Source organism: Ceratosolen solmsi, unplaced genomic scaffold (genome assembly GCF_000503995.2).
Source record: "Ceratosolen solmsi marchali unplaced genomic scaffold, CerSol_1.0 scaffold14, whole genome shotgun sequence".
Taxonomy (NCBI): Eukaryota; Metazoa; Arthropoda; class Insecta; order Hymenoptera; family Agaonidae; genus Ceratosolen; species Ceratosolen solmsi.
In genome coordinates, this window is record NW_011948420.1 from 1743042 (window position 1) to 1760071 (window position 17030).

The 17030-nt window shown below is 20.3% G+C and overlaps 1 protein-coding gene across 1 annotated transcript; it reads left to right on the forward strand.

Annotated features, from left to right (window-relative positions):
- Nucleotides 1-9647: 9647 nt before the first annotated feature.
- LOC105360931 (cysteine-rich protein 1) lies at nucleotides 9648-16935 on the forward strand. The gene is made up of 3 exons (XM_011497960.1): nucleotides 9648-9871; nucleotides 15770-15922; nucleotides 16828-16935. Exons 1-3 carry the CDS (start codon nucleotides 9832-9834, stop codon nucleotides 16890-16892), a joined length of 258 nt encoding a protein of 85 aa, XP_011496262.1. The 5' UTR covers nucleotides 9648-9831; the 3' UTR covers nucleotides 16893-16935.
- Nucleotides 16936-17030: the final 95 nt, after the last annotated feature.

The window sequence follows — 17030 nt, forward strand, 5'->3', positions numbered from 1 at the left end:
AAACATTTTATGTAATTTTATTGTAAATTAAATTATGTAGAATTAAACAATAAGATAATATAAATACTAAAATTTAATCGATTTATGAACTTTAACTAATGTCCAACTAATTAAACGCTTAAATGTTAAAAAATAACGAATTAAATTACGAGTTAAAAAAACTGACAGTTTCTTCTTAATTGAAAAAACATGCAAAAATTATTATGGTAAAAAAATTAAATCTACAAAATATAAGGCAGGAAACAAAGTATATCTAAATGTCAACAATTTTTTAAACATTAAAGAAATTGTTTTCTTATTATTCGAGGATTTTAATAAAAAACTTTATTTGAAGATAAATAAAAATAGTATAAAATGTATAAAAATAGGAATAAAAACAGTGTATAAAATAATATAAATAATCATTTTATTGTTTATTAAGTATTTTTACCAAATTATTGTAAAATAATAAATTTAAGCATATGCTAGAAGTTTATATAATTTTATATATAAGTTTATATATATATTTTAGTTATAATTATATATAATTTAATATTTTTATAAAAATTGGATTATTGTAATATATACAAAAATAAGGCGCAAGATTATATAAAAATTTGGAAGAAAAATATTGGCAAAAATAAATATATTTTAATCCATCTAACAATAAATCATGTTACTATTTTATAAAATTAATGTTTAAATTAATTCTAACTTAATTATTGTAGCTAATGAAAATATTAAGGTTATGCTTTGCAAATTATCAGAAAGCATAGATAATATTAATTATTAAAAAAGTATATTAAAAAGAAATTGTAAATCTTATACTTTAAAATCGGTATATAAAAAGCTAATCTATAAATAAGAATAAATTAAATATCTTTGTTTATAATTTTATACAATTGCAAAATTACAATTAATTACTATTAAAATTATAATATCTTTTAAGAAACAAGCTATGAATCTAATAATTTTATTTTCAGATATAACATTTCTAATTAAATATTTTTATTTTCTATCTGAATAGTATATTCTACTATTCCAATAAACCATTATTAAATTTTTCTATCATTTAATTATATTAAATTATGCCAACTATGTATATGTATATAAATAATGGTTTAAAATTTTGTATTATTAAACAGTAGTAAAAAAATATTTAATGTTTGATATATGTTGAATCAAGCAATAAAATTAAACTAATGTATAAAAATTTTCTGAAGAAGTAATTGATAAATATTTTTTTATATCATTTTATTTTGAAGAATATATATTTCATATAATGAATTCATTTTTCTGTAAATACAGTCATAAAGTATTTAAATTGATAAATTGATTATTTAAATTATTTTAAATGATCATCAAATATACGCAGTTTATCAATTTTTTTAAATTAAAATATATATTATTAATAAATCTTTTATTTTATGTTAATGTGTTACTAAAAAATTGTATAGTATTGTTGATACTTAAAACAATTTTGTAGTGCTATACAAAGTTTTTTGTTTAAACATTTTCTATATGTTGGTTAAGAGTGTTATATATTCTGTTTAATATTTAATACTTCAAACATTTTTAATATTTTTTTAGAAATTTTACACGATAAAAAAAGTTTAAAAAAAGTTTAATCATAACATGTGAATTACAGTTACTTAATTAAAATATAAATATCTAAAACTAGATAATAAAAATGTCAAAGTTTAATCCAATATTACATAATTCAAACTTTAGCATAAAGAATTTTGCGATACCTAGTTTTTCGGATTGGTTTGTATTAAATTAACCTTGTTTACATTTATTTTTCTTGTAAATATGTGCAAATTATTATTATTGTAATGACAAGATTTATTATATTTTATTCAATAATTTTAGATAAAAAAATTAGGAAATATTCTTTTAATACCCTAATAATTATAGATTATATATATATATATATATATTATATTATATAATATAAAGATAGATAGATCTATATTATATATATTATCTATATTAATCTATTATAATCTATTATATATTATCTATAATATATTAGCACATGCATTCATGAATGAAACAAATGAAGCTTAAATAAAGCCTATCGTTTAAATTGTTTATTTAAATATAAAATATAATTAAATTTTATATACAATTTAATTTGATTTATGTTTAAAATATATTAAAATAAACCATTTTATGGATATTTTGTTAAGCTGCATTTGAAAATCTTTAATTATAATGTTATAATATTATTTGAATATTTTTCTTTTTTTTAAAAGATGAAATGTTCAAATGATTATAAAAAATTTGAATTGAAACATTAACTTTTCACGTTTTGGTTCTAATTTTTAATTCATATATTATTATAAACATAAAATACGCAAAAATTTATATATTTATAAATAATTAATTAATAAGTAATTTAATTAATAATATTAATATTATTATTAATTAATTTTTCTTAATGTATTATTATTAATCAATTTTTCTTAATTTATTATTATTAATTAAATATTAATATTAACAATTAATTAATATATCTATAATTATTTGCCATTAGCAAAGCAGAATTTATTTTATTTTATTTCAGAGTGTGAAATTCTATAAATATTATTTAAAATGCAGTTGCGCTCTCTGCTGACTGAGGAATACATTATTGCGATGTAAGGGTATATTATAAAATAGATTTCATTGTTATCGACATTTGTATAGTGATAATTCAAATAGATATACCTATGCATTTGCCCACTCTCGTGCAAACACACACATATATATATATATCGATTAATACATAGATAGATACATATACATAAATATATATATATATACATATATATGCATATGCATGTATTCTCTCTCTAAACATATTAGAATAATTACGCATTTATATGTATACAATATTGAATTAGATGTTAATTTATATCTCTGTTACATGTTTTCAACGCATACAGTTGCAGCGACATCTGTTGTTTTTTGTGATAATATAGTTAATTTTTATAAGGTAACTTATAAGTCGGTAAATTACTAATTAATATAGTAGTAAATATAAAAAGTTGATATTTACTGGATTAATATATTAGTTTATATATTAATTATAAAAAATATAATTTTATATACTAATTTTAAAGTAAAATTCAAATCTTATGTCAACAAAAACAACATCATTTGAATTTATTAAAGTTTTCTAATATTCATAGAATGTGTGAACCAAATTTTTAAAAAATTTTTTTTCACCTTGTCTAAATTTATATATAATCTTAATAACATCCATTCTGACATTAATATTGCTTTATATGATAAAGTATTGAACAAAATATTTTATGATTTATTAAAACATGACATTTGTAAAACTGGTAATTTTTTATTATTTATCCATTTATAAAAAAATTTATAAAAAATATCACTTAATATATAGTTTCAATTTGTTTTTATAAAGAATTCTTAATTGTTAAAAGTTATCAAAATAATTATAAAAGAGTTATCTTTTTAGTTGATTTAACCATGTTGTGTGAACGTTTGTCTATGTAAATAAATGAAGATAGCAATATTTCTTGAAAGAACAATCTTCGGACGAAGACAACGTCAACAAAAACGTCAACATAAACGTCAGTCCGTAGGCCCATTGGGGCGCATTGAAGAGAAATGTTCGAACAGCGTCAGTAACACCGCAACTTCAGTGGCGCCAGCAGCGCCAGTCGCCACAGGAAAAGTGTGTTGTTTTTCGCCGAGTGAGTAGTACTGTGAGTGTCGCGAGTGCTGTTCGCGATAAGGGACAAGAGACACGATGCCGCACGTCAGCAGCAGCGGTGGTGGCGATGACGAGAGCAGCCAGGTCGGGGAGAGATCTTCGGAGAACCTCTACGAGGTGAAAAAGTCTGTCATCGATCTGACTCGGAGGTGCATTACTGAAAATTCCTAATTTCATCTCTCAATTCCATTTCTTTTCCTTTACAGATTTTCGTAAAGCTGATTTAATTCTATCTACTCTTCTTTGCCGCACAATTCTTTTTAACAATCTTCTTTAAATAACCGTGCAGAGTCCATTAAATACACTTAGGTATTCTTATTTTAACTTAATATACAAATTATAAATGTATGCCTAGCATATTTTGTTAACAATTATTATAACCACACATATTTTGATATAAATCTTAAGAATTAAGTTTAAGAATAAATTGTTTATAATTTTATTATAATTTGTTATTAATCACTATAATCAATTCACTTATAAATATACAAGTATCAGAACAATATATATGATATTGTAGAAATATAAACCACGGAAGTAATTACATACGAAATATATAATATAATAAGAATAATGTAATATTTTAGTCTGTACAAGTTGAAGTTTGAATTTTGTACAACTTTTGCAGTTGAAGCTAGCTTCTATTTACTAGGTGATTATAAAAATTTATTTTATAGTGTGTATTAGTTTTTAATGGTAACGCCTTCATTTATTATAAACTACAAACAAAATTAACCAATTTATAAAAAATAATTTTTAAATAATTTTATTATAGTTTAATATAAATATACTTTAATGTATTGTAATAATAAAAATACATTTCTCTTTTGCACTAATGCTTATTAAATTATGTCATACATTTTTAATTTATATTCTATTTCGTTTATTAGTTTCCATTCGTGTATATATTATATAGCTGTGGTGTGAAAATTAATTTACATTTCTATTATTAAAATGTTTTTTTTATTATTTATTCTGTATATTTGATTTCCTGTTCATTTATTTATTGTAAATGTCTACAATAGAAAATTTTAAACCATTACATATGTATCTAATTTAAAGAATTACTTTTAAACGAATATTTAATCATTTAAATTTTTATTAAAATATTTAGGGATGCATTGTTATCTCTTTAATTTAAAAGTATTTTCATTCGTTTTTGTTTACTTTTACTCCTTAATGGCAACATTCTTATCAATTATATTCTATAGTTTATTTATGCTTTTATTTTTATTATGTTACTATTTCACTACTACACTTAAATTTGATCGCATGTTAAAAACAATTTTATTCGTATAATCGGTATTTAAATTCTGTTGTCCCTATTATTTATACTAAATTTCAATCTTTTTTTCTTGTATTATAGATGACAGGATTCGATATTTTGTTTGATAATTTGATTGAAAGTTAGCACGATCAGTACACAGAATACTAGTTTATTTAACTTTGAAAAGTTATATTATTTATTAATATCTTTTTAAAGAGTATTTTGACGACTACAACACCCCGTTTAACATTTTAAATGTGATGTTTAATTACTATGTGATTTATCATCTCCCTTTTCATTTATTAATATTCTTTTTATTTCTTCTGAAATTTATTTAATCACTAATCGCGTAAAATTATATTGAATCTTTTTTTATTATCGCTGAGTTAGAAAATGGAGTGATCATGATGACCTATTTCTTAGATGAGTTTCACGAAGTCCGCGTTTCTTAATTTTGCTTTGATTAATCCGTTTATCAGCTTAGACTTATATTATATATTTGTATCAGGCTTAGTTTCATCTATATTCTTTCTATGTTTTTTTTTACAGAAACTTTTCTTATTTCGGAAATTAAATAATAATTATTAAATAATTTCTTATTTTTACTTTTTATTAAATATTTCGCCAAACTATTCACAAAAGTGAGTGCAAAAACAATATCCTTTGAATAAATTGTAATGCATTGATTTAAAATTGTATTGGAAATATAATCGTACAATATTATACTATGAAATATTATAAATAGTTAATGAAAATTATAGTTATAAAAAAAAGTTTAACAAATTTATTTAATCTATGAAAAAATACCTAATTTTTAGTTATTTACTGTATTGTTGATCAATTTAATATACTAATTATGAAAATTAATAAACCATTTTTATTTAAATAAACTTAATATTTAATATTTGGTATGAAATGTGTTAAAAATTTGAATGCAGTTTTTTCTTAAAAGGTACTGAGTACTTTATTTCCTTTAAAAAATTTAATCTTTTATATAAATCTAAATGTAAATATAAATTTTATATATACATGTCATAATTAATAAGTTTTAAAATTATAATATTTTATCTTGAAGTGTTACTATAAATATTAGAGTAAATATAATAATAATATCAAATATTTAATAACTAAAAAATATTATTTGGAATAAACTAAAAATTTTAAGTAAGATTTTTTAGTTCTTATAAAGTATTTCAACATCCTCAAACAATATATTTAATAAAAATATTATAGCATAATTACTATATAATTATCTTAATATAATTGCATAACAAGTATGTGCATAACCTCTTATCTAAAAGCGTGTAAATATATTTTATGATTATTGATTATAGAACATAAATATAATATTTAGTACTTGATTATGACTTATATTTTATTTTTTATAACATAAATTGAATAATGTATTTCAACATTATACTTACCTTATCAATTATATATATATAATTAATTAAGGGATACATCATACTGTAGTATACATATATGGAATAATCAAAATATATAATAATATATTTATAATACTTTATACCAAAATCTACATATAATTAAATCTATATTTATAATAATATAATATCTATCTTTTTTTTAAGAAAACATTCCATGTAGACGACTGATTTTCAATTTAATATTATTACTTTCCAAGAATTACATATTTATACAACCTATTTTAATATAACCATTTATAAAAAATAATATTCAGAAATCGTGTATTTTTGGCATGTCTTTCTTTTTTTTAACAAGGATTTATTAATAACAAAGAACGAAAGACTAATTTCAAGTTGATGACGTCAGTTAGTAGAAATCAAAATGGAAGTTCAATTATTAAAACTATGATAAAACAAACTTATTAATAAGGTTTATCAAAGGTTATGCAAGCAATATCACTCAATACTTGTAAGAATTCATTATTAAAATTTTATATTTTATCTGTAATAATGAATAATTAAAAATTACGGTCTTTCACTTTGGTAATTTTGATTAACATTATACTAAATAAATAAATCTGACTTACTAAGAAGTATATGTATTAAAAAAACATTTATGCGAGAGCATAAAACAAATTTTCGTTGATTAATATTACAATTAATTTTTTTTAAATATTTAAAAAATTTTTTTTGTGTAAAATATAAATTTGGGAGCTAATAATAATTTATAGCAATAATTTCAATTTTGTACTTTCTTTTTCACTTTCTCCTTTTCCCTTTATTTAATGAAAATATTAATGAATATTTATATTTTTATTTACTTAATAAATACGAATTTACATAATATGTAATTGCTTAAACTATTGATTAAATATTATTCTGATAATCAAAATATCACAGCTTAAGAAAAATATCACAAGTGAACATTGGTACATTTCAAACATCAATATTAGCTTATACTATGAATTTTGAAGAATTTTATTATTATATTTTATATATATTTATACATATATAACATTATTTAATATGTACTTTTAGGATGATTTATTAATAGCTCTGTCTATTATTTTAGATTATCTGTTTTTGTCAATTATAAGCAGATACATTGATTTCAGAGCGTGATAATTGAGCATTTGGGTTCTGCCTCCTTAATTTATTGGCCTGTAAAAAATATTTCAATTAACTAACATTTTTATTTATACTTTGTGAAACTTGAACTAGCTTGTGCTTATTTGGAGAAAACTATTAAAAAATGTATCTTTAAATTAAATTTTTAACAGTAAAAGTTTTGATTAATGTAACTGTTAATGACAACATTATAAAAACTTATTCAAAGATTAATAATTTTGCTATAAATATTCTTTATAATTTGTTTATTTATCATAAATTGAAAATTTATAAATATTTAATAAATGTTTCGATTTAAATCTATACACATTTGTACATATTAGTTTTATTATAGCTATATGTATCATAACAATATATATATAAAACCAAAATATTGCATATTTATAATATTAATAAATTCTAAATAGTATTGATTATAGTATCATGCATGAAACAATGGTATACTATATATAATAATATTTGGTATTAATTTCATATTCAGTATTTTAATATTTTATATACTTTTTATTTTTTCATGCAGATTCATAATAATTTTATAGAGAAGTATAATAAAATATTTAATATTTTCTTTAAAATAATATATTGATATAATATCTAAAATAATACATTACTTCGCATAATACATGCAACATATGATTGAATTGTAACGTGAAGAGCATGAGAAGATAGAGTACACATAATAATTATTGTAAAAAATAAATAATGAATTTAATATTTTAAAATAAACCAGTACATGAGAATTGTTTTTATTTATTTAAAATATTGTGAATTTATTAATGTATTTCAAAAACATTACTGATATATTGCATTATATGTATAAAATTACTATTTATTTCATTGTAATAAAAAATTATAAAGGTATACTTCAATAGTGACCGGATATTGTATACATTTTTTTAATCTGCAAAATTGAAAATAATTAATTTTTTTATGTGCATATCTTCAAATATTTTTTCAAAAACTTAAATATTAACAACATATGATAGAACAAATATACATTTATTGCACATTAAGTCCTTTTATTTAATGCATTGAAATTTAAGCTTTTAAAGTTATCTTATTTAGATTAGTAATGAATTATGAAATACTCTGAAAAGTTTTATAAAATCTAATGTTAATATTTCTATGATTATAAAATTCATTTCTCAAACATATAATTAATATATTACTTTAGGATATAAAATCAATTCACTGTAAACGAAGTACATTTTCCGAAATTTAAAAATTAATTTAAATTAAAATTTTTTTTTGTTATTATAATAGCTATTATCTAGATACTTATTATTTAATTTATTTTTTAATATAACTATACTCAAACACTAGCTTGAATTTGAATGTTATTTAATATTATTTGGTAATTGACATATTTATATAAAAATATAATTTAGTTGTAAAGAATACATTTTCACTCAGTACAAAAAATAGATAAATAGATGTTCAAAATATTATTATAAGATGCAACTTAAAAAAAGTATTTTACAATGATTGTCAAATTTAAATGAAGTTAATATGAATATTGAATAATTTACAGTACGACAAAATGAATTTTTTAAGTACTATTTTAACTACTTTTTTAACTAGAATTATCGAATCTTTTACAATATATTTTGTTTGAATTAGTATCGGCAAATAAAAAAACGAACGACCGAGGTCCATATAATAATACAATCTTTACTCATCTACAAATTTACATCAATATCATAATTAAAATTAAATCTCTCACTAAAATCTTTTTTATAATTATTATATGATTTTCATAATTATACATCTAAATTTCACTATCTTTTAAATTGCGTGAATAAACAGTTACTTAAGTTGAACATGATTATATTTAAAGTATATTGTGAATTCTTATATACATTAAACATCTAAAAAATTTTTTATGTTAAAGAAGGTAATATAAAGGAACAAAAATTTTTTGAAAATTTGCAATTCTATGAAGTTATAGTCAATATACATTGGTAGTCGTTATTACCCATGAGTAAAGTAACGTGTGTTAATCTTAACTAGTTTACAAAATCTATAAATCAATATTTATTATGAAATAAAAGATAAATAATTAATATAAAATAAGAAGTATTCTATATAACCTAGATATAACGAATTTTTTAATTTTATGTAGCTCCGTACGCGTTCACATCAATGAAGTGGGTTACCTTAAATGCCCGAATGGTGGCGGGAGTCGACACCAGAGACCGAAGAAGGTAGAGGTCCAGTAGTACGCATTCAACCACATCGCTGTGAGGATTCGGTAAGATTGTTGCTGCTGTTATCGTCATTGATTTCCAACTATTACAGTTTTTAACATGTCTAATTGTCCAAAGTGTGACAAGCCTGTTTATTTCGGTGAGCAAAATCATTGCTGAGTCTTGATTTAGTTGGCTAGTTACACTTTCTGCATCTGCAATCAGTGATATTGTATTCTTCTACGTAACAAAATGCACGAGCTATTTATTAGTTATTCCATCATGCTAAAAACTACATTCTTTTTTTTAATTCTCATATAGAGTGCTTCCCTTCGCGGTCTACTGCTTATATATTTATTCTTATAGTTTGGTCTTTGTAGAGTCGCAAATTAATTAATTTGCTATCAATGCATAGTTTTAAAAATATTTTCTTTTTCTCAATTATGTGCTATCTTATTTATAAACTTGAATTTACCGTTTTGATTTTTTAAATACGAATTCTACTTAAAAAGTGTATATATTTTACTTTTTTATTTTATTTTATGCATTAAAAAAATTACTACATATACATTATACAATATCTAAGAATGGACGTTAAAAAGTTAAAAAAATATTTATATACGAAAATTATATATATTGCGATCGGGTACCACTATTTTTCGAATAATTCGCTAGTTTATTTATAATATATTCTTCAATATATTATATAATTATAAATCTTTTTTATATTCATTATTGATATTACTCATACTTTTAATTAATCTGTTTTACATCTTGATAATATACCTTTCATTCTATATTTATCAATAAATTGATTTAATAAATTTAATCAGTAGCATTAGTTTGACGAAATAAACATTTATAATATTTTATAAGTACGTATTCCTCATCTGCATAGTAATGTATTATTATTATACTTAACGTGTGTTCTGTTTACTATTAACGAATGACACGTATAAATTTGAAGTTATTCATAAATATTTAATCTAGTCTTATAAAAAATTATCTTTGTAAAAAATAGTGTAATATATGTAATACTTATTTAAACAAATTCTTTGAATATAGTATTAAATTCAAAAATTAATATTGACTATTTTTTATAGTATCTTATTGTACTGATATATAAGTTTTTTTCAAACACTCTACTTTTATATGAAATATTTACATTATTTATATTATTATTATATATATATATATATATATAGTTATTAATATAGGAAACACTAGTGGTTTTCAAATGTGTAACTTTAATATAAATAATGTGTAAGTGAAAAATCTATTATTTTAAAGTATATGTATATAATTTTAAAAATATGAATGAATATAAAGTTAAAAAATATAATAGATACATTTTAAGTAAATTTTTTTTAAATATATCAAATGTAAACAAAAATAGTTTAAAATGTCATTATAACATTATGTAGCACTCAATAGTAATAAAAATATATATTTTTAGTCAAGATTTTATCTCACAATAATTGATGATGGCATTACATGATCTGTAAAAGCATACATTATATGATTGTATGAAACAGTGATTCAATTTTTGATATCTGATAAAGTCATGCATAGCTTAGAATTTTATTTTCATAGTTTTTATCCTTATTTATTATTTAGTAATTAATCCGTTGTGAAATCAATTACATAAGCTATAGTTTTACAAGAATTTAATATAAATATTTATATATTGCACAAAGTGACAAATATATTTGACATACTATTTATGAGCTCAAACATTTATGAAATACAATTTATTTCATTTCTTGTCTTTTCTAATTAATATAATTATTACACATTACAGTATATATGAGTGTATTAATATCCTGCAAACACACTTACATTGGTATGATTCTGTATAAAATATTATCATGTTTATCTAGAAAACCTAAAATTTATTTAAATAATTATTTATATTAGTGATATTTAAATTTTTATTAGAAAATTGTAGTGAATCTTACATTAATTTAAATTTGTTGCGGAAGATTAATAGTTACATGAAAATACATGAAAAATAATTAATATTATAGGAAATTTTAATCTAAAACAATTTGAGAAAAAATATGTTATATAAAGTAATTATGAAAAAATAAACAATTTTTTTTTTAATTATATTTATATGTCAATGTTTATAAAAAAAATATTTTTTTAGTTTATTTATCTAGAGCTTATTTTTTTGTTTTGACGGGGTGAAACTTTTTTAAATATTCTATGTTCAATTTTTGAACATGTTTTTCCCTTATTTACAAAGATTCAAATATGCAATTTAATGCTTAAATAAAACGCTTTTAGTGCAGGTGCGCGCGCGCATGTGTGTATGCATGTATGTATGATAGATTTTTGAACATTTCATTGTAATGAGAAAAACATATAAGTTTTCTTCTCCACGACCGCCATTAATGTCTCATTTAATTGTAGTCTAAGAAGTATAATTACTATGTATACGCGTGTAACTTGTTTGTTAATGTATTCTACTTTAAAGTTTACTAATAATAGAGTTATAATGACAACAACAAAAATAATAAAATAATCATTATTATATATTTTTATATATTATAATGAAAATTACATTTTGACATTTATTTTTAAATAGGTAATATAAAAACATAAATTTGTTACACTAATCAAAGAAAACTAACTGGTACACAACCTCACTCAATCCAGTATGTTCGTTAATGAAAATAAAATCAATTTATTTCTTAAATATTAACTCTGCATTATTAACTAGTTTATATTTTGATTTTTAAAAACAATTTCCATTCTCTATAGTCTATTTTAGATCAATTTTTACATTTATAAATTGGTAGCTATAAATGGAATTACCTAAATCCACAATTGATACGTAATTTATTATCATTTATGTCATATACATGATACATATCATTTATGTATCATTTATTTATGCGTAATAATGAACGCAAATTTTATTTCAATCGAATAGACATTCTAATTTAATGTATGAATATGTAAAAATTTTAAAAATAGATATTGTAATCTGATTACCTTTAATATTCCTTAAAGTTTATCTTTAAAGTACGTTCAAATTAGCTAAAATCTACAATTATGCGTACAAATAATCATCACTTAATAAGATATTGCAGACTGGTTTATATTCCTATTTATTTATGTATATATATCATGTTTATTTATACATTTAAGTTAAAATTATGACAATAAAATAAGTTGTAAAAATATTGATATGATAATGTTTAAAAATAATTGTAATATTTAGGTTCCATATAATATTTAATTTAATTTATTTTAAAAATTTATTAAAAGAATGTCAAAATATCAATTTAAACATAAAGAGAACGATACATTAAGAAAAATAAAAAATATAAATAAAAGTAAAAGAACGTATTATTTTTAGAAATCTAGATAATACACTAAGTTGATGCACTTATTTATTTATTACTATGAAAAACCCTAAAAATTAAACAGTAAAGATAATTTTTATGAATTTTATTATGTAGCGAATAAACTGAATTGAAATATATATTAAGATAATTAATAGAAAGATATATCAAAAACTACATCTATATTTTATTGATGTCTTCATCTAAATCTGGAAATTTCTCTTGTCTTATAATTTTAAGTAAGTCATGACCCTTTAATTGTCGAATTTATCTAGTGTTAAAATAGTCATATTAGTAATTTTTTAAATGAATGTATAGTTAGTGTAATTTTATAAAAAAAATAGTAAAAAGAATATAAAAAAGAAGCAAGAGAGAAAGAGGCAGTGAGAAAATTATAACAGGTGTAAATACATTGATACAATGTTTTTTTAAAGTTTAACAAGATTTTTTAAAAATATATAAGTGAGAAAATACTAACATCATGATACATATGTGTTATTTTCAAATAATACATATTCATATAATTGAAGTTATATATTCTGACCTCGAAAAAAACTTAAAAAAAAATGGAGTAAACATAAATAGGCAAAAACAGTAGAAAAGAAATCTATTAAATCAAGCGAAGTTGTGAGGAATTAAAAAGAGTCATGGGGAATGTCAATAAAAAGCGTACATCCAATAAGAAGAAAAATGCGGATAAACAGGTTTTAAGAGCGACGATTCCATGCTGAGTTACTTGTAAACGAGCTGCCAATCTAACACTAGTATATGAAGAATATTTGAGATTTTTTAACTTTAAAATTAATTTTTAACATTACTCGTACAAAAACGAAAAACTATAGAAATTATGAGCAAAATATCTAACATCTCCAGTAATATCAGAAAATCATTTTGTTGTAAATAGCAAGAGCAAAAATAAATGAAAAATAAATGAATGAATACTGTATTTTGAATAGAAATATTGTGCAAACAATAAAAACATCTATAGAATTTGTGGTTTACGGCTTAGTGTAAGAAAGCTGAAAGACAATTAAAAAGATATAAAAATTACGACTGAATAAACCAAAGTTTAAAAGATAAAAGTAAGAACGTTGTTTTTGTGAATAAAGTCTAGTAACGAGCAAATTGTATTCCTGCATAGGATGCGAATACAGACGTATTTTCTACACAAGGAGGAAAAACGATTTACTAAGAAATTTTTTCATATATATTTATGAAAAAAAGATTCAATATGTATGTCTACTTTTAATTTTGAACTTCATATATTTTATTTAAAGTAATGAATATAATTATTGCTTTAAAAAATACTTGATTTTTTTGGAATAATTGACTTTCCATATATTTAAATTAATATATTTTAATTATTTAATTGCCAGTATCAAAATTATTGAGATTTTAGCAGATATACTTTTTAGGAAAAATCTTGCATACATATTAATAAGAGTGCTTTTTAGTTTAGCATATAGATATCTAACCAGATTCATAAATCAATAGAAAGATAAAGAGGTTTTAATGAAAATATAATTTTTTTATTTTTATATAAGTTTTTTTAATTTTGATTATTTAATATGTATATGTTAAAATTTGAGGATAGAGTAAAATGAATATTTTAAACTTAATTAATACAAATTTGTGATCCAAATGAAAAACTTAAGAATGTGAAAGAAGAAAAGATTTAGTTAAATCATTACATGAAAAAGTAGAATGGTGAAATATGATAGATATGAAATCTGCGCAAGTAAATTTACTCATAAAAAGAAAATAATTCTGATATATCTATTTGCAGTTCTTGCACTTTTAAGCTGATCAGGTTAGTTAACCGAACAGTGCATATCATTACCTCTTATGACGTATTTACTATTATTGAAGAATATAATTCAAACTAGAGATGCAAGCCCTATTTAAATAAATTATAAAATGAATAAGAATATAAAATATATAAAAAACATTTTTCAATTATTGACTAATTTATTAATAAATATATCCCTGTAAAATATACAGTTCATTTCATTAAAAAATGATTATTCTTGTTTCTTTAATTGATTCACTATAGATTGATTGAATCTACCACTATTTACAACAAAATATCGTTGATTATACTAATTTTCGTAAGGTCAATTAAAATGTATGCACATATTGATTTACAGATTTTATATGGATATATATAATACATTAAGCAATGTTTTTGGAGTAAACTTATTGAAAAGAAATCTTCACAGTTACATTCATGTATATTATTAAATTTAGTTCGAATCAATCAAATTATATTAATATTATATATATATATATATATATATATATATATTTTTCAAAAACAAAAAATTGTTTATATTGAATTTATATAGTTAAATAAAAACAAATTAAAATATACATATTATAGCAATAAAAGAAAGAAAAACATTGAACCTTTCATTTGATAATTGTTTCCCATTTTAGTAAAAAATTCGTGAATGATGTATAGTATATTTAAATATATTATTATATTTAAATAAGTATGTTTAAATATTATCTACATATGATAAATCGTTAACAAAAATAAATATACTTCGAATTGATGTTATAAAAGATATAAAGAATAATATATGGTAATCAAAGCATACATGAGTAATAATTTCCATATAATATTCATAATTATCATAATATAAAATATAATATAAATTTATTAATTTTAACATTTAATAATATTAATATTGATTTATTTTCAGCCGAACGGAAAACATCTATTGGTAAAGACTGGCATGGATGCTGCTTGAGATGTGAAAAATGCAACAAGACTTTAAATCCTGGCAGTCACGCTGAGCATGAAGGGAAACCTTATTGTAACAAGCCATGTTACGCAGCGCTTTTTGGACCAGGAGGTAAACTTTATTGTTTATTTTATTATTATGTATAATATTGTTTATTCGACAACTATGTTAATATATGCTATATAATAAATTCTTAACTAATGAATTAGAACAAAAGTCCTATTCTTATTACTATAATAGTATAAATAAACGACAATTGTTAAATTATATTTTACTATTTAATATTCGAAAAAACACAAGAGTTTAATATATAACACCAATACTTTATAAATTATAACTATGATCTTCTTTTTGACTTTCTTGTATAACTGCATTATACCATATAAGATAGTATAAATATTATTTAATATACTTAATACTTTAATAACTATAATAATTTTTTTAAATATGTAAAACTTCAGATGTTTTCTTATAATTTAAAAGTATTTAATTGTAGTTATATACATGAATTTCAATCTTTAAGAATATATCATATATATGAATTCAATATTATATAAGTGTATAATATTGAAAAACATATGTAAATATCTGCAAAATGATGGTTTTTATAATTTAATAACGTACACGATTCTATGTTTGTTATATCTACTATCATTATTTTTATTAATTTAATAAATTTAACTTTAATCTAAGATACCAATAGAATTGTTTACTAATTTTTATATAAAATTCTTATTTAATTACAATATAAAAAAATAATTTACTTTTAATAAAATGAATATTTTGTTTTTATATAATTCATCTATAACACAAAATGTTATGACTAATTTCACTCTTTTTGGTTTTATTTCAAATTATTGTGATATTTGTTTATATTATTTCCTAAATTCGATATTAATCCTCGAATAAAATGAAATTTTTAAAAATATTTTCATTAAGAATAATTATAATATATCACTGTAATGATTAAATATTAAATTAAATTAATTAGACATTTTTCATTTTTAATGTTTCAGGATTTGGTCGTGGTGGTACTGAAAGTTATGTTTATACAAATAATGTGAAGACTAAGAAAGTGTAATACTAGATTGAAATAAAATAAGTAGAAAAATGGTTATTATAAAAAGTCCTATTATAAAAATATAATATTTTTATTTATTCTAATCATGTGGTCTAAGTGAAATGATTGAAAATATTATAATTTTATATCTCTATATGA

Coding starts and splice junctions, on each gene's coding strand:
- LOC105360931 (XM_011497960.1), top strand. CDS start 9,832: ATGTCTAATTGTCCAAAGTGTGACAAGCCTGTTTATTTCG. Junction 9,872..15,769: donor TGACAAGCCTGTTTATTTCG/GTGAGCAAAATC, acceptor ATTTATTTTCAG/CCGAACGGAAAACATCTATT. Junction 15,923..16,827: donor AGCGCTTTTTGGACCAGGAG/GTAAACTTTATT, acceptor TTAATGTTTCAG/GATTTGGTCGTGGTGGTACT.